The sequence below is a fragment of the Taurulus bubalis genome, assembly GCF_910589615.1.
Source record: "Taurulus bubalis genome assembly, chromosome: 14".
NCBI lineage: Eukaryota > Metazoa > Chordata > Actinopteri > Perciformes > Cottidae > Taurulus > Taurulus bubalis.
The window spans coordinates 23456057-23480063 of NC_136602.1; the positions used below are offsets into that span (position 1 = coordinate 23456057).

General features: G+C 42.6%; 1 protein-coding gene across 1 annotated transcript in view; it reads right to left on the bottom strand.

Annotated features, from left to right (window-relative positions):
* The window catches only part of col13a1 (collagen, type XIII, alpha 1), a gene marked incomplete at its 5' end in the record, with an annotated part of 106542 nt that overhangs the window by 11212 nt on the left and 71323 nt on the right, over positions 1-24007 (bottom strand). The window contains 23 exons of the mRNA XM_079229879.1: positions 1304-1390; positions 1525-1551; positions 2199-2249; positions 2347-2388; positions 2574-2645; positions 3849-3983; positions 4397-4441; positions 5609-5662; positions 5753-5776; positions 5869-5925; positions 6024-6059; positions 6157-6183; positions 6294-6380; positions 6982-7035; positions 7124-7159; positions 12150-12194; positions 15109-15153; positions 15608-15634; positions 16384-16401; positions 16513-16554; positions 17794-17886; positions 21001-21063; positions 22338-22409. Coding sequence (XP_079086005.1) covers positions 1304-1390; positions 1525-1551; positions 2199-2249; positions 2347-2388; positions 2574-2645; positions 3849-3983; positions 4397-4441; positions 5609-5662; positions 5753-5776; positions 5869-5925; positions 6024-6059; positions 6157-6183; positions 6294-6380; positions 6982-7035; positions 7124-7159; positions 12150-12194; positions 15109-15153; positions 15608-15634; positions 16384-16401; positions 16513-16554; positions 17794-17886; positions 21001-21063; positions 22338-22409 — 1239 coding nt within the window. The remainder of the gene's footprint in view (positions 1-1303; positions 1391-1524; positions 1552-2198; positions 2250-2346; positions 2389-2573; positions 2646-3848; positions 3984-4396; positions 4442-5608; positions 5663-5752; positions 5777-5868; positions 5926-6023; positions 6060-6156; positions 6184-6293; positions 6381-6981; positions 7036-7123; positions 7160-12149; positions 12195-15108; positions 15154-15607; positions 15635-16383; positions 16402-16512; positions 16555-17793; positions 17887-21000; positions 21064-22337; positions 22410-24007) is intronic.

Genomic DNA, 24007 nt, shown 5'->3' on the forward strand with positions numbered 1-24007 from the left:
AGTTAAAACAGTCTCATACGTATTCACAAACAAAGTTACGCAACGATGCACAAACACACACAGAGGGATTTGAATCAGTAAATGTGTCTCTTTGCCATAATTTACAACTGGAATAACACCACTTGTTGATAAACACAAGCAGCTGTACAAACCATCATATTTAACTAAATAATGGCTTCATAACATCACAAACTCTGAACAGAATTTTTTTTATGGAATAGCGTTTGTGAGCTGAAACAGATTCTTATGGATCCTCTGGACCAGATTCACAAGACAACAGAAAGAGCCAGCGCTCTCCAGTAGATGGCGATAATGAAACATGTATGGATGAGTTATGTTTAGATTAAACAGCTGACAAATCTGGAACTTGTGTGGAATTGATATCCATCATTAAACAGACAAGTGACCACTTACTTTGTGTGGTTCTATTCTATTCTATTATGTAACACATGATGCATCAATGTGCGTATATATATATACATATATGCATATATATATATATATACATATATGCGTATATATATATGTGTGTGTACATATATATATATATATATATATATATAATATATATATATATATATATATATATATATATATATATTATGTATATATATATACACACACATGGTAAAGTTAACAGGTAGATGTGATTTTTTTGTGAGAACACCTGACTGATGTCAGACTATTTTAACTCCGTCGTTTTCTCTTGTTTGATTGGTAGTGTGTCTCTTGTGTTGCTTAATCCGTTTGTTTTATTTATTTGCAGTATTAATTTTCCTGAATGCGTTCTATGTGCTTTTCACTAAGTTGTGTTGATGCTGTTTCCACCTGTCAGCTGGTGAGCGTATACTTCTGGCCCAGAATGAAATGTTACTGTATTATTCTAAAAAGAGAGCATCACATTCAATATTCATAGTTTCACATACAAGAGGATTGAGGGTGCAATGATGTCATTTGCTTTAAGGAGGAAGATGAGGACCTGACAGAGACTATGTTACGTGTTCTTTCATGTTAGTGTAAACCAAGAACAAAGAATAGAAACCCAAAGTGATAGACACCATATACTAGTAGAGTATACATGATATCATGTTTAGGAAAATAGGAAATATTTAGATTTGGAGTGTTCTGTAAATGATTCAAGCATCATCTGAGACATGAAACATCAATAAACAATATGGATTTTTAATGTTGATAATCCCTAAAATATTGAAAATGGATTTAGGAAACTTAAGAGGATCTAACAGAAGATAGAGGGCAAGGCATCTGAGGACTTATGAACCGACAGGAAGTGCAGTGTACTTACAGGAAGTCCAAGATGGCCTCTGTCGCCCTTGTCGCCCTTGTGACCCGACGCTCCCTTTTCTCCTCGAACGCCGATGCCGGGTTCTCCCTGAGAGACAGAGAACAATGGATTCCATTGTTACACTTTCATGCGTTGAATATGTACCATGTTTGTTACAACATGTGAAGCCTATTAATCCTTTAGGAGCTGCTCAATGTGATGTTATAGTATCAATATCTCACCTTAGGCCCTGAAAATCCTTGAGATCCCTGAATGGAGCAAACACAGTGGGATTACTGACTGAAACAGACCAGTGCTGCTACTGGTCTACTGGAGGCTCACCAAGATATACCAGTGCTGCTTACTGGTCTACTGGAGGCCCACCAATATACACCAGTGCTGCTTACTGGTCTACTGGAGGCCCACCAATATATACCAGTGCTGCTTACTGGTCTACTGGAGGCTCACCAATATATACCAGTGCTGCTTACTGGTCTACTGGAGGCCCACCAAGATATACCAGTGCAATACAAGTTTAGCATGTTTAAGAAAACTCTACTGGTGGGGCTTCAGTGAATGAACATATATTATATAACTTACATATCTATTTGATTTCATTTTTTATTGTATTTACTTTATTCTCCTATTTAATGTATTTAAACTGAATTGTATTTCTCTCTGTCAAACCTTTAATAAATATGAAGTGTTGAAAAAGATTATTCAACATTTTTGTTTAGAGGTAAAAATACAAATACATCTGAATTATATGCAGACAATATTATACTTTACTTGTTAATGAATCCTGATCATCATCTAAGATTGAATAAATGATTATTGTATTTATAATTTCTTTAAGGTTATTAAAAAAAAAAGTTATATATATAGGTCCAGTGGTTGAATGGCATATGTGACTCACGGCGGGGCCAACTGGTCCTGTAGGTCCTGAGGGCCCTGGAGGGCCATAAATCTAAACACAGACAAAATGTTTCAATTGAGGAAATGTTTCTCATAAAACATGCTGTATGTCTAGCAGGTTATTGATTTGGTTATTGACGGACGCTCACCATTTCTGACCTTCCTCCCTCTCCAGCTTCCCCTTTAGGACCCTAAAGACAAGAGGGACAACACAGAGGGTCACGTTCCTGAGTCAGACTCACTGAGTGGATGAAAATGAGACGACACAGCACTTCTTCACACAGCACGTGGGGGAACAACATATGTTCTCCTGCCCCCCCTTTGCCAAGCCAGACTGCATCCAGAGAGATGCAGCCTGAGGGCCACCATGTCGCACCATTGAGCCAGGTAATCCGATAGGGCCAGGGGCCCCTGTAGGCCCATTTTCACCCGTAGGGCCGTCTAAACCCTACAGAACGAGAAAGGGAAGATGGACATCACGATGACGGCAGAGTGTTTCCACTCAGGGACGATGAGTTCATCTTCGTGTTAGAATCAAAGCATAAAGACACATTTTCATCCAATTTAGTATCCATTAACACAACTTTACACCAACCGGCCCCCGGGCCAGTCCACCTAAATTAGTGCTCAATTTTTATTTGAAATTAAAATGTATATATTTAGCTTCCAAGCAAAGTTGTCGGTGGGGAAAATAAATCCTCCATTTGGAAAACTGTTGGAGTCCATGTTAGGAAAATGACGTAATTATACCTGCAACATATGGGTGGTTGACTTATTGATTAACATAGACAATCTCTACAGGAGTCATAATGATTTAAATTAGCTAAGTACGGTACCTGGGTACAGATCTGAGGTTTGCACTACTTTATACTTCTACTTTATACTTCTACTTTACATTAGTTTAGCTACATTCCACTGTATTAAATGTAATGTGTTTTATTTGATTAATCTTTGTGGGACTTTTACTTGCAATGCAGCATTTGCTACATTGTTGCATTGGTACTTAAGTAAAGGAGTTGTTAGTTCTTCCATCACTTTCCATCCTTCTGCCGGCTCATTCACACAAAATGTTCATAAAATGGTAAAATGTTACTTAAGCACGATCCCAGTACACGGTGGGACTGTAGAGGAGGGGCCCTTGGAGACGTCATGATAAAATGATGCATTTAGCAGTAACATACACAGGGATGTCTTCATTAGGAGGAGTGTGAAGGAATACTTTGCATTCAATCTCATTTTTGTTGGGCCCCGAGAAAAATATCAGACCGCTTCTGATGCGTTTTTGAGGATAAACAAACAAAAGATGATGTATAGACAAGAGCAAAATGAACGTCTCCGTTAATAACAAACCAAGCTAACTGTGAACCGGACAGATATACAGGACACCGAAGTACAGTTGTAACCGAAGCTCTCAAAGTAACACTGGGCTACAAATAGCCTTTTATATGGGATCCACGCCACTGGGAATTAAAAGCTAAACACAGTGTCATTCCTGGGGTCCCTTCCAAGCGAGTGAGCCTCTAATTAGGTAATGAGAGACCGAGGCCTTCCCTCTGGATAATGACAGATGTGGGACTGGGGCTTTGGCCCGGGAACCCCGGGCAGTGGTGTGGTGTGGGATGTGTGGTGTGTGCTTAACACAGTCACTCACAGGTGATCCAGATGGACCCAGGTCTCCCTTGTCCCCTTTGGGTCCTGAGAAGCCCATGACACCACCCTCCCCTCTGGGACCTGCAGGACCGGCTGGGCCTGCGGGGCCGTGGTCTCCAGGCTTCCCCCTGGGCCCCTGAAAGCACAAGAGGTCAAGGTCACCAGTTAGTGTTAGCTGATAGAAGCTACGTTAAGATGCAAGGAGTCAAGAAGCATGCATTGTCTTTGTGTAACACAGGAATGCACAACGCAACACAGGTGTGGCCAGAAAACTAAACAAAACTAAAACATTAGTGTATTCCTCTAGTGCATTTTTTTAAAAAGTTGCATCAGAAAGAAACGCAAACTGCAGCAAAAAAAATCCAATTATCTTGCTGGATATCATGGCTGACATCTTAACTATACATATTCTCATCAGGAAAACAGCGACATGTAAAATGGGAGCTTTAATCATCATCACTGCAATCAACTGACTACCATCAACATGTAGATCTATGAAAAATGAATTCAGCTGCCTAGCTAATAATATGAAGTACTGATAGCGTTTACCTTGTCTCCGTCCAGTCCTGGAGGGCCTGGCAGACCAACATCACCCTGAGGAAGACCAAGGCTGTATTACCAACGAGGCAGAGAACCAATCTTTGTGTGTGATACTCACAAACAAGACTTTTCAAGTGTGAAAAGTCAAACTATTTTATTATATCATAACAATCTCAAGGTAAACTGTAGAAATACAGCATCAACGTCACAAAGTAATCCACCAAGAGTTTGGGTTTCCATGTATGATTGCGTTGCTGTAGACGTTGAGCCAGCTCCGTTGGCAGAGGGCCCTGCATTGTCTTCTCTCTGTGTGTTGGCACCAGTGGAGGAAGGTAGTTACACTATTATGGGCCGGTTACTTTCTAAAGCTTTTAGTTTGAAAGGCATGACTGCTCACTAGACCTCCAGATGTGCGTCTTGATTTTGGCAGCGTATAAATATTGTGCAGTGTTGCCACATGATTAAATATAATCTAAACATTGGACAACATCAACATATATATTACCCAGCAATCACCATGCCTGTATGATTTTATGAGTTCATGTCGAATAAGCACATACTCTTTTTTTTATAGAATACACATAATCATGCGCCAGGATGGGTGATTTTGTCGTCTACTCAAACTCAAAAGTCAATGTTGACTAATCATGTAACTCGAGTAACGCCACTTTATTATTATTTTACCCAAACAACGATCTTTTCCTTAATCTAGCGCACTAATTTGCCTGTCTTTAGCTGGGTATTCCAGATGTTCTTATATGGTCAAACAAAACCGTCATCCAAACGGTTGGGTGAGGATACGTTGGTGCAACCATGGTAATGGTTGACCTGCATCTTAATACTGTGCTGATAGCTGCAGATGCTCTGCTAGCATGCTGCTAACGCTACGCTACCTGTGTAGACTCTGACACACAAGGTGAACTAAAACTTGTTTTAACACCTGTACCATTTCAGTTTTATACTCATAGAATAGAATGATTATGCATTTAATGTTTATAAAAAACAAAATAAATGACAGCATTGGGATCAGGGGCCCAGGAGCCAATATTGGCCCCTGAGCCCCCTGACAGGTCCCTCTGGCTATGGGACGAACACAACATTAACACACAAACAAACCAAAACAATATATTTATTTTCTGAATGTAGTAATTGTGGCTCATCTTTTACAGGAAATCGTGTCAGAACGAAACGTGTATATTGCCATTCTATAATGTCTCCTACCTTGGTACCGTGGAGTCCAGGGGTCCCTGAAGGTCCAGGTAATCCAGGGGGGCCCTGGGAGGAGAAGATATGATGTCATTAAATACCATGTTTACTACTGTTCTGAGCTTGCACATGTTTTGGCAAAACCTAGAAAGTACTTACCATCAGCGGTATGTTGCGAATATCCTGAGGAGGAATGTTAAATGTTAGAGTATTCTTTATTTTACTCTTTACGTTAATACATGGAAGGAAAATTACAACTAATATTAGTTACATACGTTTTCATTGTTGTGGATTTCAGCCTTTCCTGGCTCCCCGGTTGGGCCTGGAGGACCCTAAACGGGAAACAACAACGGTTTGTTAATGACATGAACATCATGATTACACATCGGACATGTTGGGTTCTCTGTGTTAGTTATCATGAGCCACTTACTCTTGGTCCAGCTGGGCCTTCAAAACCTGCTGCTCCCTAGAGGTTAGATGAAGGTATAACACTTAGTCTCCATAAACACTATCAACTTGTGTTATTATTTGCAAAGTCTTTCCATAATGCGGTTTTATCTCACCTTGTCTCCCTTAACACCTGAGTCACCCTGTAAGGGAAACATACAGTCTCTTCAATAGGCGCTAGGTATTGTTGCTGTAATCATGCTTGATGGAGGCTTTACTGTATCGTTCCTCTCATGCAACTATTTCCCTTTACCTTGATTCCCTTGAGGCCTGACAGTCCTGGGGAACCTGGTTCTCCTTTAATGCCCTGGGCTGCAATGCTCGCTTCTCCCCGCTCACCCTGCCATACACAGAGAAGAGAGTCTTAGCTCAATGAAGTATGACATGTTACTGTTAACCAGACAGGAACAATGAATAACAGATTAATAGAGCAATAGATGTTTTATTTCTAATACAATGCTGGGACAAAAAAAGTAGGATCCACCAATCTTGAAGAACTTGAAGAAACAGGAAGTTAGTACGCCAGTCAGTGCTTATAGATTGAGATTATTTGAGCATTTCTGTACATTCTCATGAAGCACAAAAAATCCAACACACTCCATTCTTCGTTGATTCAGACTGGATCAAAAAAGGCATACATGGGTTTTCTTAGAAAGGACTAACAAATGGTGTGATATGGTTTGTACAGTGCAACAATAAAGAGTTAGCTGGCTCCATTCTGATGAGGCTAACTACGCCACCCAAAGAGATCAGAGCACTCCAACAGACGGCACGGCAAGCGCAGCTGACAGCACGACCAGGTAAAGCAAAGCACATTTAGTCGTGTTTGGAGCTCACAAACACAACACAGTGATGTGACGGATATCTGACTACACAGGGATGAGGGCGACTGACAGGAGGACAAGCAGGCGGTACGGCTGCTCATTCCATTCCAGGCCTACCCTGTAGCCCCTCTTGCCTGGGATGCCCGGGATACCGGGGAGGCCAGCCTGGCCCTTTGCAGTGGAAGAAAGACAGTTACGACCCGCTGATCCCATTGGGTATGGAACAACTGCCTCACACACGGCTCATTAACGACTTTACCTTGAACCCAGAAGCGCCCGGGAAACCTGACACTCCCTACCACGGCCAAGATGGCATCAAGGTCAAAGATGGTGGAAAAGGAAGGAAAGGAAAACAGTTGATACACAGGTTTTTGTTCAGGTTATTGAAAAAGACATGCAGACACATCAAGAAAGCATTATGCATGCAATGCATGGATAGAGTACTGAATGGACTAACTGGGCCCAAGAGAAGGGGCCTTGGACCTGAGCCTCTGTATGAGGTGACGATTCATATTTCTTGTTGGGAAGTCAATATAATGTCTACAAAACAACCATAATGAGATGCAAAAGGACTCCAGAGAGAAATAAAAAGACTGCAAACATCATCTCCGAGTTGTTTTTGCGTCTCTGACACTTTGGGAGTAATAATTCACTGCAGAATATAACTGCAACACACACCACTGCAAACTGACGACAAAACATGCTTCTCTCAGTCCGGCTGTGTTTTCCTGGGAGCCATGGGCCCAATGTCCCATTCTCTGCCCATGTAAAGGTAGACAGTGAGAGGAAACACACCAGAGCCTTTTAGCTTGTCTGTGTTCTGGCTCATTTTTTCACATGAATGAAGGTTTAAAGACGAGGAACAGCCCCAGCGGTGGCAACACAAGCACAGATACAGCTGGATGGTCGAGGGAGTTTCTCCAATCCGGTTTGCCCCAGTGGAACCAGTAGGCTGTCAACTGGGTGTCTCATGAGGCTTGCATTAAATGCATCATAGTTGCAGACTTTAAGATTGCAAGTGTTTTCTCAGAGGACTGTGATATGCTCTGTAAAGCAAAGCGGAGACAGATGATGCAGGAACCATCTGAACAAGCTCCATCAAATGAGCACTAACATACTTATACAAGAAAGATAGCGAATAATTAGCTTTCTTCCACGAAATTGCATTGACTAACCTTCATCTTTGTCTTATTAGGAAGTTCAAATGACTTTAATACCACACAGGTATCACATGTTCAAGTAACATATGTGGTGCCTCCATTTCAACCACTATAGCAGTTAGTTTGGTGAAATAGAGAAGACAAGAGCTTCTGCCTGTGATTCATTTAAAGAAATCTATGCTGGATCATCCACATTATCATACAGCTTTAACCCATGACAGGCAGCTAGGCAGAAAATGGCAGTTTATGTTATCAGAGTGCATCCATTGATAGGAATACATAAATACAAAATGCAAAGTAAACCAGTATATATCAACAAGTCCATTTCCATTAATAACCAGGAAGCTGCACATTGGCAGTACGTGTATTTATCAGTAAGTATACAACATATCGTATTGGTACGACTACTCATAATACTGCTATCGCTGCAGCTACTAGGCCTACTAGTGCCTCTATAGCAAACTGTAACACTGATACTTCTTGCCCCTTAACCAACTTTTCTTTCAGCCCGATTGAAACAATACGACAAGCCTTCATTCTGGGATATTGTCATCACTGTATCCTGGGTACTGACGCTCTTCTCCAGTCCAATTACACGTCATCAGTATTGATGACGTAGCTTGTGATTAGGATGGAGACTAAAGGGACCACATCAGGACAGAGCGTCTGTTGGTGAGAGTTTGTGGCCAGATAAAAGCATTGCTGGAACTCCATTAGTCCCGCTACCCTCAGAAGGACCTGAGTGTTGATGACACTAAATGCTCAGAGGGGTTCATTAGAGACGTTCCCAAACAACCAACTGACCCAAACAGGAAACAACACCTCTCTTAGATCCATGACTGCTCCAATCAGCTTGTGGCATTCCTCTGGTCCTGGAAAGTTTGTCCTTCATTCTATTTTAACATCTCTCTTTCTGTGACATACAGCGGGGTGGAGGCCCAGATGGATCCTGTCACACTAGCATGCCATGTCTTGATTTATCAATATGCTAATCTCTTTTTTGAGGGCATGCAGCCACAGGCTTTCCACTTCAGAGGAACAGTACGGAGGGATGAGTTTGAACCAATCACTCACCCTCACACTTACAGGAAGTGTAATCATCTTCCAGTGAAGCTGCAGGAGAGCTTCTTTTCATTCTGTTTGTACTGAAGCCAAGTCGTCCTGTCACACTCACTTTCAGAGGAAGGACAGAGCTTCTCATTGCCAGAGTTTTGGTAATGACTTACAAGGACAAGTTCCATGTGTACACCCAACAGTGAACTGGTATGCTTGGTAACAGATGGACAGGATTAGGTTTAGTCCTCATGAATCAGTGTATCAGCTCCTATAACAGTAAGAGCACCTACACGTTCTACATCAGTCAGCCAGTGTCACTACTGACAAATATTATAGAAATTAGGTATTTTTCTGAAAATATTGATTGTCAAATAAATCAATACCACATGGTTGCTAGGAAGCACCTTTTCCTAACGGTAAAGGCCAATCAAAAAGGTCTTGATCGGATTTCCTTCAAGTAAACAAGAACACGTGTCAATGAACAGTTTCATTGTCTCTCAACTGAGTACCGCTACTTATTACTACCAACAGTTTCTAACACATGTTAAATACACATTGTGCAGTTATTGTAAGTGTCAGGGACACTATGCGAGATTGCTGTTCAGACAAGCCACAATTGGAGGCAAAATATGCAGTTATGTGAGGTACAACACGTCGATAAAGAGCCACATTTGTTCTTGCCTGTCTGCATGCTGTTCCTGACCCTTACCCTCCACGTGCTAACCTGCAAATGATCTGCTACTTGTGTTAAGTTGTGTTACCAGTTCGTGACCTGACTTCCAGCCTTTGCCTTTTCAGATCTTGTTTTGCGTGTTTGTTCAGCCTTTTGCTGCCATCCGTAAGGGTTCATGGGCTGTTCAGTATAGTGCCATTATTCATTCTGCTCAGCCTTAGTGACGACATCCAGGTCCTCTGACGTTGGTCCTCTACGATCCTCTACCCTCAGAATGTTTTGGACAAAGCCAGGGATGTATTGGGGGTAATTATTTTGCTAATTTGCGCACAAATTAATCAAATTAATAGACTTAAGAGTGCTAGTAGTAGAACGTTCATGGGGTGTACCAAAGAGGAATGGTTCAAGGAATCTTCCTCTGGGGGCCATGGATATTTGGACAAAATAGTTGTCTCAGGTACCTCACCCAACCTGATTAGTTCTGGTTCGTTCAGGAGATTCAGATTTCTCAAAAAAGGCTATGATTTTCCAAAATAAATGTTAAATAAAGTGATAGAGAGACATAACAAGAAACGCTGCATCCAGATGTAGTCCACTGTGAAGAGTTATAGGACACAGTGGGTGATTGGAGAACTTAACTGCTGTCTTCCCCTCCGCTCATAATATTTCTTCCAGCTGGGTAGCTCATTGATTTTCCTTTACAGTGAAAGGAAAAAGACAGAGATACCTTTTCATTTGGTCAAAGAAGTGTGGCTGTTGGCACACACTCTCCTTTGTTATGAAATCCACACTCTCTCTCTGCCGTAAGTTGCTGTTCCCAGAGGTCAAGTAAAATCAAAGATGGAGCTTATTAGATCAGTCGGGAGTAAAGTAGTAGAGTAATTCACCAGAGTGACAGATGGGAAGAGGTCTTGGGGTGGTAGCTGGTCTGCTTCCTTCATGGCTAGACATGGGCCTGTTGGCTGCTGGGAGCTTTGGAACTGAAGAGGTTGAGTCTACCAAAGTCCTTATTTGTGGTCGGCCCCATGCAGATATTAAGTGCTCTTGTCTATACCACAAAACCTCTACCTGGTCCATTATATGTAACTCTGGTACAAGGGATCAGCAGCCAGCTCTTTGAGATTATATATAGAACAGACTTCCCCTGCGTAGATGGAAGCCTGTGACCATACCCTAACAGTGAAGGACCGGCCTGCAAAAGCAATTTCACTTTACTATGAAACAATAAAAGCCTTTCCAGATCCCTGCTTCCGATGGATAACAACGCATATGCACTTTCTTTGAGGTTTTCTGCTTTTTAAGTTTTCTTCCCCCCATTCTTCCATTTGTTAGGCTTAATAGAGAAAACACACATATGACTGCCACTGCTACTGCCATGCTACTGTAGCCAAAGAAGAGCTGCTGCAGGTCTCTTCTTCTCTTCTTATAGTCTGCATACAAGTGGACAGATATATTATATCCATTAATGAGAGGGCCCAATGGAAGCATTTAGACCCTGAGGCACTCCCAGGCGACAACCTCCGGGTCTGAAAGTACAACCGATGCGGAAGTGCCTTCAAGGTGCATTCTTTCTAATCAGGGGGCGACTCCTCTGCTTGTAAAAGTAAGTCTGATAGAATAGAAATCTGTGTGAAAATGACCCTACTGTTTATTACCTCGGTAAACAACGTAAACATGAGTTTATGTCTCAATCTCTAGTTTCAATTCTTCTTCAATACAGCATGATGTTCACTTAGTAAATGATGGCCCATTTAGGGTCAAACAGACCATAAAGAGGATTATACTTTCGGTCAGGACTACTCTTACAGGTCGCTTCATAACCGTAGTCCACAAACCAATAGGTGACGTCTGATGGGGTTTTGAACTATGAACTATGAAGCATGGAGTGTGGAGTATGGATTATGGATTATGAACTATGGAGTGGAGCATGGAGTATGGAGTATGGAGTATGGAGTATGGAGCATGGAGTATGGATTGCCCAGAGAGTGTTTCTAAGAAGTGGACATAGTCAACGTGACGTCACCCGTTGGTTTGTGTCTCATGGACACTGAAATGTCTCTGATAAATAGGATCCTACCCATTTAAAATAGAACCAAAAAGGCCAGATTCAACATCACGACAACAGAAGGCTCCTCGTACACGTGCAGTGTGTGCCTTGTTGCCAGCTGAACACAGAACAACTCAAGGGCCAGGGTGTTGAGAGCCATGATACTGAGCTCCATGTCCTCTCAAATGGATTTAAATTCATGCCGGATTTCAGGGTACTTTTGAAATGCCTTTCCACTCATTTTCAACAAGATTTAATCCAGACTGCTGCCGCCAGGTCTGTGATGTCTTCATGCAGAAATAGATCTTGACACGCCACACACAAACGCCGTGCTTGGCTTTCACTCTACCTTCTCTCCCCTGTTTCCTGGGAAACCCCTCTTTCCTTCATCTCCCTGCAGATTGGATGGAAACATCAGCTCCGAGATCAGACCCTTTCAACCAGCGAGAATCAAAAGACAAGCAGAGGCTCGGGGGGAAAGGGAGTATTCCTTCTTGACATGGACTGACAGGAGGAGATCTAAATCTTCAGAGATGACACTAGGGGCCTTCTATCATGTTGGTCCCTTGTAAAGAAATTAAACAGTAGCCAGCGGAGGGGTGATTTTTCCTCCAGACGAGTGAGGCAAGTAAGGCAACTCAATGTTAACCCATTTTAATCAACATGGAGACCAAATGTTTATTATAGATCCAGATCATGAATCTATTATCATGTTTTCAGTTGGAGGCTTGTCATATAGGAACAGAATGGCCATTCACAGACATTTGCCTGTCGTAGGGTGAGGCTTAATGTAACCTGAATCCGAACGTGAACGTTTTGCTCTGCTGAATGAAGTGCGCCTTTCCAATGAACTATGAAACAAAACTCCCAAACTTAGATCAGGATTAAGCTGGCAAGAAGATTCTGTGAGAGCAAACTGTGGACAGACGGTGTTGAGATGTTCTATTCTTTACAAAGAATGTACAGACAGACGAAGCAATGCAAGGTCCGTGACTCTTTCATTATATCCATGTGAGTCTAAAACACAAACTGAAGCTAAAACAACTGAGCCACACTACTGCTGACTCAAGTTTTTGATGAAAATGTGGACGTTTTCATCCCTGAAAGCGCAGTTTACTTCAACAGCTAATAGATACACATTCTTACTTATTATATGCCCCCAAAGTTTGGCAAAAAAATTCTAAATCAAGGTCATGAACTAGCTGGTGACATATTGGATTGGACAATCTGGAAAAATTTATTGTTCTCAAGCTGAAAACAGACTTTTCCTTTGCTCTAGAAAGGTGACGTCTTGGAGCTCTATCTGAGCAAACCCCATCAGATGCATTTGAAGACTCCAGTAATTAAGAAAACAGTGAGTTGATCTTTAGAGAAGGAGAGGATTAGACTCGAGACGCCTTGGCTATGGCCCTGAACAGAACATAGCACGTGGGCTGGAACCTTTATTGACAGCTGTTCCTAATAGTTTGAGACCTGCAAGAAGAAGAAAAAGGTAAAATATCTTACCTTAATTCCTTGGTCTCCGTTAACTCCCTGTGAAGCAAAGCAGAGGCAGATAAGTTAAATGCAACAATGCATCCACTAGATGGAGCCGGAGCTCCTCTGAGAGCGTCATAGAGGACCGTGGCCCAAACCTCACAGCATGATGTGCGGACTGAAGGAGCGTTTGCATTTGTGATTTGTTGTGCAACCTCTAAACAAAGAGGCAGATAATTGTGCATGCGTAGGCCTCTGCTCTGTCCTCTCAGTGACCCTCTATCGGCCATGATGCGCTCATGAAGCTCGTGGCAGAAAACAGAATCAGGGTTCTCGGCCGAGTTCGTGGGAAAACAAAGCGAGACGGAAGAACGGTTGAAGTTTATGTGGCAATAATCTGCACAGAAGCTCACAGCAACACAGTTCTTCCAGTGGTCCTGGCCTCAAAACCTCAGGCAGAATCTACAGAGCTTACAGAGTCATGATATGAACTGTGGTTCTGTTGGGACAGCAGCAGCCAGACTGCTGGAGGACACCCAGAGGACTGAGAGGTTTCACTTTAATCTTCTACTAATAAAGTAACGTGGAAGGGGAAAAGTAAAAGTCATGAATTATATATAACCAGGGTTCATACACACTCTGACCAATGGGTTTCATGACCTTTCCATGACTTTAAACCAAATGTCCATGATCAAACATTTAGTGAAATCTGGGTGTAAACAGTAAAAAGTGAGTAAATGTAGTATTTAAACTAACAATGGGAATACAAAGCATACAGTAAACCTTAAATGACACAAATGAATGAGACAATAGTTTGATTAAAAGAATAAACATTTATACAGATGCCTGTATGTATGCCTGCTCATATTTTGAGTCTTTCTTTTAAAAGCATATTCATTATTTCAAACTCAGCGTAAATGAACGTCATGAACACATGAATATAACACATTTACATGACTTTTGAGATTTTATTTTTTTCAAGGACTTTTACAGGCCTGGAAATAACCATTTTAAAATTCCATAACTTCTCCAGGTTTTCCATGAGCATAAGAACCCTGTATAACATATGACTTATTGATTCCATCTTTACATTTTTATAATTTACTTCAGTTGAAGTCAACGTCCTCTTTCCCAGCACAACGTTACCAGTGTGTGTGTGTGTGTGTGTGTGTGTGTGTGTGTGTGTGTGTGTGTGTGTGTGTGTGTGTGTGAGAGCGTCTAAAAAGTGTACATTTTGTGATTCTCACGATGAACGCATGAGAGTTGGCCGCCCGAAACTCTGGACATTCCAGCTTTGAAAGAACTCCCAGTCCAGGCAAAATAAAACATTTTTAAAACACCTGATCTGCAGTTTCTCCAGAGCCCCATTTGTCTTTTGATTTGTACTTAGCGGGTTTTGTTTGTTCAGTCTCATTTCATTTGGTGCTGTCGCTGTGATTTAGTGTCTTGCATCCTTCTATTGAAGTGTTGTCAAACTAAATGAAATGTGGCTTGTCTTCATTCTCCGTAGCCCCGTTCCCTCTGGACAAAACGGCAGTAACGCCCACTATCATGTAGCTTCTGTCTTTAGGAGGGAAGATGCAATCAGCATTGATTCCTGGGACAAATGACTGCAGTAGTCACAGCTTTTCATCAGCTGGCTCCGTCATTAGTGATGGAAACGTGACACCCGGGGGTCAGAAAGACGTTCTCCCCCGTCCTCCAGTTCAATGCTATGTGAAGCGTGTTGTGAACTATACTGAACACAACTCTGAGCATATGCTTTGAGTTTAATTCTAACCTCTTTTAGCAGAATTTTGAGTGAAGAACAAAAAAAAAAAAGTTATGAATACCTTTGGGCCTTCAGGACCGAGTGGGCCAATGTCCCCTTGATCCCCCTGAGTCGGGACAGAAGGACGAATATTAGAATACATCACACTGATTCACAGAAAGATGACCACAACACACAACACCTGCAGAGGAAGGAGGCTGTGTTGAAGCCTCTCTTTCTCTGAGGCACTCCTTTCTTTCTTCTTCTCTCTAAATTACCAATTTATTTGATTCTAAAACTGAATATTTTATCCGCCAAATCGAAACAACCATAAATAAAACACAACTTCCTTTTCCCCCTGAATTAGTCCCTGCCGGTACTTGAAAACACATGAAGCTCCATCATAATCAAGGGAAATAAATGTTATTGTTGTATGACCTGTGATAGAAAATCCATCTATTCCTCTATGTACAATGTGCACACAGTGTGAATAGATCGATTGTGTGCTGGAATAATCATGTCATAGCCAATCCAACCACACAATGCTGACCACATTGTTTTTAAAAAGTGAAACAGCTCACCTTTTGTCCCGACACACCTGGCTCCCCCTGAAGACGTAACACAAAGTGTGTGCATTAAAAAGTACATATCCAGTGTAACAAGTTCAGTAGTATTCTACATTGAAAAGTAGACAGACAGGAAGTGACTGAGGCTTCATATTCAGGTTTCCCCCCCAGAGGCTTCTCTGATGATGTTTCCCACAGTGAGAGGCATTTACAGGACCCTGGCCTCACAATCTACGTTCCCTCTTTTAGATATTCTGTGACCATGGATTCTGTATGTGGAGATCTACTCATCCAATCCAAAGGAAACATAGTGATGTGTAGAGTTTCTGTGGTCTGAGTATTGGGGGCAACTGTGGCTCAGTGGTGAGAAGGGTCGTCCTTCAATCAGAGGATCGGCGGCTCGATCCCCGGCTCCGATAGCCCATGTCGATGTGTCCTTGAGTAAGACACTTAACCCTAAATTGCTCCTGTAGCCGCCTACGGTGTATGAATGTTAGATTGACCTGGCACCTTGCATGGTAGCTCCTCTCATCAGCGGGTGAATGATTCCTATGTAGAGCATCTTTGAGTATTCAGAAAAGCGTTGTATGAAATCTAAGTATTATTATCGGAGCAGCTGCACAGAGACCAAGTGGAAACATTCTGACCTAAGCAGCCTGAGCCATAGCTGGTTTTATTTGTCTGTGTTTGTCTGTAATAACTAAAAGTCATCATGAAAGGTCACAGTGATGCTAATCAAGTTTTGTAGAATTGTACTTTTGGTGTTTGGATAAGAAGAAGAAAATGTTTACCTTTAGTCCTGGTAAAAGCTGCAGAAACAATGTAGAAATCACAAGAATGTTAATGTCACACCAACAAACCTTCACTAAAGAGACGATTCTAGAGAATAAAGGTGGAGGCCTGAATGAGCCAACGCTTACCCGCGGGTCTTTTCCTGGTTTGCCTGGTTCACCGGGTTTACCCTGAAGGAGCACACAACACACTCTTTACACAGAACCTACCAGACAATCTACGTACCTCTTCCATGAAGGCATTTGAATTTGCAAAGTTCATGAAAATAGTCACAAACTGCAAACTATTCTTCTCTGTACAGGCACACACATTGTCTGGGGTTTTGTTTTGGTGTGGCTTGTGTACAACTTGTATTTCGGGACATTATGCAACCATTGGGACGAACACCGGTCTCATGGTTGAAAGTCCTGTTTGTTGGACCAGCCGCCCACCATACATATTTTTTGTCCATATTTTAGACTGTCACCATATCTGACCATTGCATAGTCACATGGATGTGCTTAATGTGTGGGCCTGCCACAGACATGCATCCTAATTGGCTTTCATTGGCATTGTTTATGTCTTGAGGGATATGAGAAAAAAACTTACGATTCGTGTCCATTCATACAAAACCAATAGATTGCCCATAAACTACATTCATTGACTATATCCTGACTTGCCACATTACTGGGCTGGCCTTTTGTGGAGTTATTGAGAACCTGACAGTAAAGTCTTCATATTTTCCCAATAAAAGGCTTGAACTTGCACCTTAAACCTTCACATACTGAACAGCTGTAGTGCTTGTCTCAGTGAAAGTTGACCGGTGCGTTCATGTTCTTCGGCTGCAACACAGACTTGTGTGTCCAGGTTTTCATGCTGTCTCTGAGTAAAGGGAAGTGACTCCAATCATGTGGACCTGCAGCTGGTGTCATTACAGTGATGACGAGTATGGATGAGATCATGTTGAACAGTTCAACACTATTTTTAATACATTTGGATTCAGTTATTTTGATCGATAGACTTTGGCAGACCCAAAGACATCCAAGTGTTCGCTTTTCAGGCACTTCTCTATAACTCAGCAACTTCTCTATAACTAAGAAACATGTCAGAAAATTTCCAGTCATGGTTACAATTCAGACTTTGATGTGAACACTATTTACTTGATGGAAACTGGTAATTAGGTAACTCTCATACAACACAACTGCGTCAAAGGGGAGGATACAAAGTCCACAACATGATGGAGAAATTATTTCAAAGTAGCCTTCATTGAGGGGTGTCAACGAAGGCATGAAATAATGGAACCCACGCATATTTTGATTAACATCAGTTTACGCTGCTTGTGAGACTCTGTCCAACAACTTGTTGGCTATTCAATGAACAAATGTCAAGGAAAACGTTTAATTTCTGGTTGAACTCAGACTGGGACTCACCATTGGGCCACTGGCTCCATTCAGACCTGTGATTCCTGGGAGTCCGGGGGGCCCTGGAGGTCCCGGGGGTCCCTGCGCTCCAGGCTCACCCTGCTGGGAGACCTTGAGTTACAATCTGCCATGCTGGAGCATTCCTCACCACACTGGCCATGCCCACACAACAACCTCACACAACACCACAAAGGACTGCAAAGGGGGTTGCAGAGGGGAAGGTTAGCCGGCGAGCAGGGCGAGCGTTTATGCTGTAATGCTTGAGCAGGAAGATTCATCCTTGACCTTTGGAACACGTATGCTGGATCAAATAGTCCAAATTCAAAGATCATTCTTTTCCAGGGTCCGTACGATGTCCAAAGGACTTCAGCGAATCGAGCCAGGTGTCGGGACATAATCAAGGAGCCTTGTGAGACCAGGTGCCTCTGAATATGAGACTGAAACTGGTCACGGCATGAGCTGGTCGTGATGTTAGCTCAGGGCAGAACTTTCTTTTACTGACTCCTGCTGGATGACTTTGATACCTTCCCTGTTGATATTGCACCTAGCTGCCGGATCCTTACCCAGCATGGACTCTGGGAAAGTACCCGAGCACCGGTTACAACACATTCTCACTCCTAACTAGTTCATTGCTGACATTTGGTAGACCAAGGTAGAGTCAATGAATTGTTGAGTCTAGCATCACTTTTGGACCTGTCACTTTCCACTCGTTACTTGTTCAGTGTCTTTTCAAAATAAACACAACCTTAGTTAGGTTCTGGAAAAGAACTTGGTTGACTTGACTGACCAACGACTCCGTTTATTTACTGAGTCATGTGTCTTTGTTTGACCCACTAAACCTCCCCTCTCTCACCCTTTCTACTGTCAGTGGCTCTGAGCGCCTCATAATGACGTGGTATCGAAGTGCATCTCAAACTGACACTCAAAGTTGCCTCGAGCATCAAAGTCATCACAGCAGCAACTGAGAAGAGGTTAGAGTTATTGACCAGGAGTCAGTGAACAGCCACAGAAAGATCAAGGAGGACATCCACAGATGAGGCCAAAGTCCGTCTTTGAAGAGAGACGGGTTATGGTTTGACATGTCGAGTTACCACAGGGAGGTATGCAGGTCACCTGAGCAGGTTCCAGTCTCTGACGAAGGCAAATGCAGTTGAAAAGTTCCATAGGAGTGAGGACACTAAGGGCTTTCTTCTTAGAGACTGCTTTTGATAAGAGAGCAAGACTCTGGGAAATAAATGGCGTGACACTGATGTAGTTGTCTCACTTTTTGGCAGGCCACATAGCCCCATAGCATGACCTGGATCTCTTGGACCACGTGCCGTCAAATGTACTCCAGCTTTTATAAATTTAGCTATGAATTCTAATTCTAAGAAGATCATAATAATTGAAATGAATGAATGCCATCTTGACATTGATCCTCCTGCAGCTACTTTGAAATACTTTGCTAGACAGCCAGAACTTTGGGAATTGGCTCAAACCAAAGCTAATACTAAACTAAGTCAAATAAAGAAAATTTACAATGAGCACAGGATATGAAGAGAATAAATACAGCTCAGCGGATGAAATAAATCTGTCTGGCTGCTACACGTCCTGAATCTGTTTCTCCTTTGTTTCCTGCTCAAAATAATTTCCGCTACTCACTGTTTGGGGCTAATAAATTCGATTTGATGTTTCTTACAGGTCAATGTCTTTGACTGAAGACACTTCCATATGGAAATATGTATTATCATACAGGGCAACACGTTTGCATGGCATGAAATCGAATGCATTATGCGAGAGTGCATGATTTATTTGCACATGTGTTCTGACTTAGAGCGGTTCCTAACACACCGCTGGCTCTACTTCAGTCACTCAGCAATCAGGCTGTTATTGTAGGAGAACACACATGTACAGTAGCTCAGGACCACAGCGCTGCCAAGCTTCTATTCTAAGATCATGGACGACATATCCCTTCATATTAGATCCATATTTTGTCATTTCCGAATGTGTCCAGATATGTTTTATGTCTTTGGACAAGTTGGGTTTATGCACTGTTATTGGGAGAGTGCTGCCGCCAATGGGCTGTTCTGCACAGTTTGACCACATGAAGGGGAATTCTAGAAGGAAAAACAAAACTGCCATAATTCTATTCTTATCATGATGGAAACCCCATTATATCAGATGGTCAAGGCTGATATCTGATTTTTTATGGAAGGGAGTATGAGTTGGTTACAGTTTCTTAGTCCATCTTGTATTTTCCAAATTTGTAAGTACCTCGGCCCTTAACCGTACAGTATTTGCCATAACCACAATATTTCCCTAAAATAGTTTCCATGCATAGATATTGTAAAAAGATGTTAACTAGGATTCAGGAGAACCATTAATATCAACGTTCTCGACCAGTAATCGGGTCGATTTTGCGTTTGCAAAATGTGACTCTGCAAATAGGTAATGCTGCATGAAATATTATTTCCATTATATATTTCACTATTCGTATTGAAGTAATCTGATAAATAGGAACTCAATCAACTTTGTGCGAGTTTGAAAGTGTCTGCCAATGAGGTGCCACCAAGTTGCATTGTGGGAAATGTAAAATCTTTCTTTTCTTTCTTTCTCTTTTGAGTCCTTTAACTTTCTGTTTGTGAAAGTCACTTTGAGGTCAGGGAAAGATGGTGGTCAGGGTAAAACATAATGATTATCAGAGCAAACACTGTTTGTCCGCACTCTTTTAAACGTTGTCGCTGAAGGAAAATCACTAATGCATCTTCATCTGAAAGAGAAATGTCTGGAGGACTTTATGAAGACACGAGGATGGACTACAGGGCTGAGATCTGTGTCAGTGGATCGTTACGTAAGATACAAACTATTTGTTGAATCTACTTTGCATGTTCTCATATTTGTTTTCCTTTCATGCCATTCGCTACCTGCACTTAAAACCTCAAAGTATAGTTTTAACTAGTATAATATTATTTAATCTAAGGTGAAATGAGCTCTAAATAAAACATTTGCAGTTCGCTTGAAACTAGAACAATGCAGCATTTTGGCTTCATACACTGTCACGCATCATCGATTAAAAGGCTTTGAATATGCCTAAACATTCAGAAGCGGCAGCAGCCAAAAGTTGGTTAATTACAGCATGACGGCGGAGGACGGTTGGGGAGGTTTTGCCGACGGATGATGGCGGTTGGCATCCAAGGGGCGAGCAGAGAGGGGGGTGGGGAGGAGAGAGAGTTGTACCTTGAGGCGTTTTAGGATTAGAGGGCTTATTGAGGGCATGTTGCGTAGGGTGATGGGCAACATCTGCCGGGGGGAGTCACAAAGCACAGGTGGCCAGCGGTGCAAAAAGGTCACAGGGCAAAGGTCACCAGGAGGCCAGAGAAAGGAAACAGGGTAGAACCAGGAGGAAAGATGGGGGAGGGGGGGGGATGTAGGAAAAAAGAGAAATAGAACATCAGAGTGAAAAGCAAGGAAATGGGAGGGCAAAGGGGAGAAAAGAAGAAACAAGGCTGGAGAACGGAAAGACAACAACGGCACCAGCACAGCAAACTACGGGCTTGGAGTGGCAAAGGGGATGGTTGATGTTCTGTCATGGTTCTTTGTTTAAAACGAGATAAATTGAAGGTGTCAAATTCTAACATTACCAAATCATCAACATCCCCTACTAGGGATCCATGTGCATCAATGCCCCCTACTCAGGATCCATGTGCATCAATGGCCCCTCCAGTGAGCCAGGCCCCTAGGTTGCAGCGGAGCAGAGGTGGGCGCCGGTCTTGCCACAAAGAGAGACAGCGGTAACGTTACAGGTCACATCCAGACTTACTGTGGCCAACTGTCCCACACGGGGCTGTACAATACGCCGCTTCTGTTGAGACGACCAGCAGGATCAGAAACAGTTTATACAGGACGGGTCAGCTACGTTCCCCACTGACACCAAGCAGAACCAGCTGCGTGCAACTTGCCTACTTTTTACATAACGTACATATTTCCACAATTTGTATTATGCAGCAACCTTTAAAGCAAAAATACCTGAAACCCCAAGAGAAGTATTCACTATTACTACAGTCTTGGAACATACTTCTTTTCATTGTACATCAGTTGAAAACCCCAAATAGCAATAGTACTATTTCTATGGAAATATATACAGAATGTTATGAGTAGATATAAGTAGGGGTATACATGTAGTAAGTAGGCAAGTGTGCAGCGTTGTCCCTCACCATCTCCAGCTATCCACCGCCACGCAGCATGGGCATAACCATATTGGAATCTAATTTGAAATGTCCAAATGGCAGCACACACATGGCTTTGCACAGTTAACCTTAATTCCACTAACAATTCAAAGAGATACTAACTGCATATTATGTAGCGTTTGTCTCTTTTTTAATTGACTTGAAAGACTAATGAATCAAATCAGTAGCGACTTCGTCACCACGTTGATCTGTTTCTGTCTTTCGGGTGGAGAGCGGAGAGCAGAGGGTGGAGGGAGCCTCGGCTCTGTCGGGCACTGGCTCTCTTTGCGGCAGGACTTGGTGACACCCTGCTCAGGGTCATCTATCTGGGTGATGGCACCCACAAACCTTCAACATCAGAGCCTGACTGGAGCGCAAGGCAGCCAGGGTTTTCAGAGGCAGGTCCTGCACAAAGAGGCCCTACACACCAGAGAAGCGGTGATTTCAGTCAGAGCGTCTCGGTGGCACATGTCTCGTGAGGACTTCAGTTCAATGAGTGAGACGTTCAGATGGACATCAATCTCACAGTCTAACTTCTTTGTGTTCAGTGCAGAGCTGGAGTCAAGATGTGGTTAGCAACCTAGCTTAGCATGATTACTGGAAGCAGCTAGCCTGGCTCTGTGCATAATGACATTTTTTTTCAAGAAAATGTAAAATAATAATTCACAAAAAAACATATTGGGCATTGCAACAAACCTTCATTATAGTGAGAAATACATTATGATCAATCTAGAAACTGTTGACAAGACACTACCCTCAAAACCACAACTGCCATTTTTACATTTGTTTTTCTGAATGAGATGACAAAAGAGATGTTAAACAGCTTTGTAGCAGTTTTTGGGAAGAGGAAGACTAGCTGTTACCCACTGCTTCCAGTCTTCATGCTAAGCTAGGCTAACCACACCCTGCCTCCAGCTCTGTACTCACGCAGATGTGAGATTGATATCAATCCTCTGGCTCTCAGGAAGAAGGTAAAGAAGCATATTTCCCAACATATTGAACGATGGGCTGCTGCTGAAATACACATTACACAAGAACACAAGACACATGTGCTGATACTGCTGGCTTTGCCCTGAGACTCTTTCTCCACTCAACATTTTACCTCCACCACAGTCACCCCGAGCCCCCTGGGGTATCACTATGGGATGGAGGCCGACTCTGGGAATGAACCTTCCATACAGACGGCTGCAGGCGGCTCTGAGGAGTCTAAACCAATCGAGGAGGCATACTGCTGGCTCCACGAGCTAAAGACATCAAACCCCAAATCCTCTCTGGGTCCTTCTTCCTCTGACTCCCTCTTCTGAAGTGTATGTGGCCTGAAGCACTTCCTGTCCAGAGATGTATATCACATGGTCCATTATTGATAACAGCTCATAAAACCATTTCAGTATCGTGCTGGTATTTTGAGATGTGTTTAAACAAGGTAGCAAATGGCATGCCGATGGCAAAGCATGACAAAAACAACTTTGATCCTTTTAGCAGGAGCAGTTTAATAACTGAAAGGTTGAATTACGCTGGAAATTGACTCTAGATGTGAAAAATCCCCCCTTTACACAGGAGACTCTTATTCTTGGCACCCGGCACACAGGCTCTTATCACGTAGCTCCAGCAGCCCGCCTGGTAATTGCCTTGTTTTCTCTCAACTGGCCAAACCCCAGAGAGACGGGCCAAAGAGCCGCAGAGCGCTGCATGTGTTAGCTCCACTGTGCTAGCTTCACTGTGCTAGCTTCACGTGCTAGCTTCACTGTGCTAGCTTCACGTGCTAGCTTCCCTGTGCTAGCTTTTTTTTCTTTTGCAACGGCTTCCATTCCTACAGCTTTCCTTTTCTATTCCACTCTGACGTGAATAAACTGAACATACATGTGGACCAGTGAGAGAGCAATGCTATACGCTGGAGGAGGGACAATGGTACAGGTTAACATTGAGATTGCAAACCAGGCTATTCATTTGTTTTTTTTAGCATAAGCACTGACGGTGTGCTTTTTGTGTCAAAGAACGAGTTCCACAGAAACGTTTTC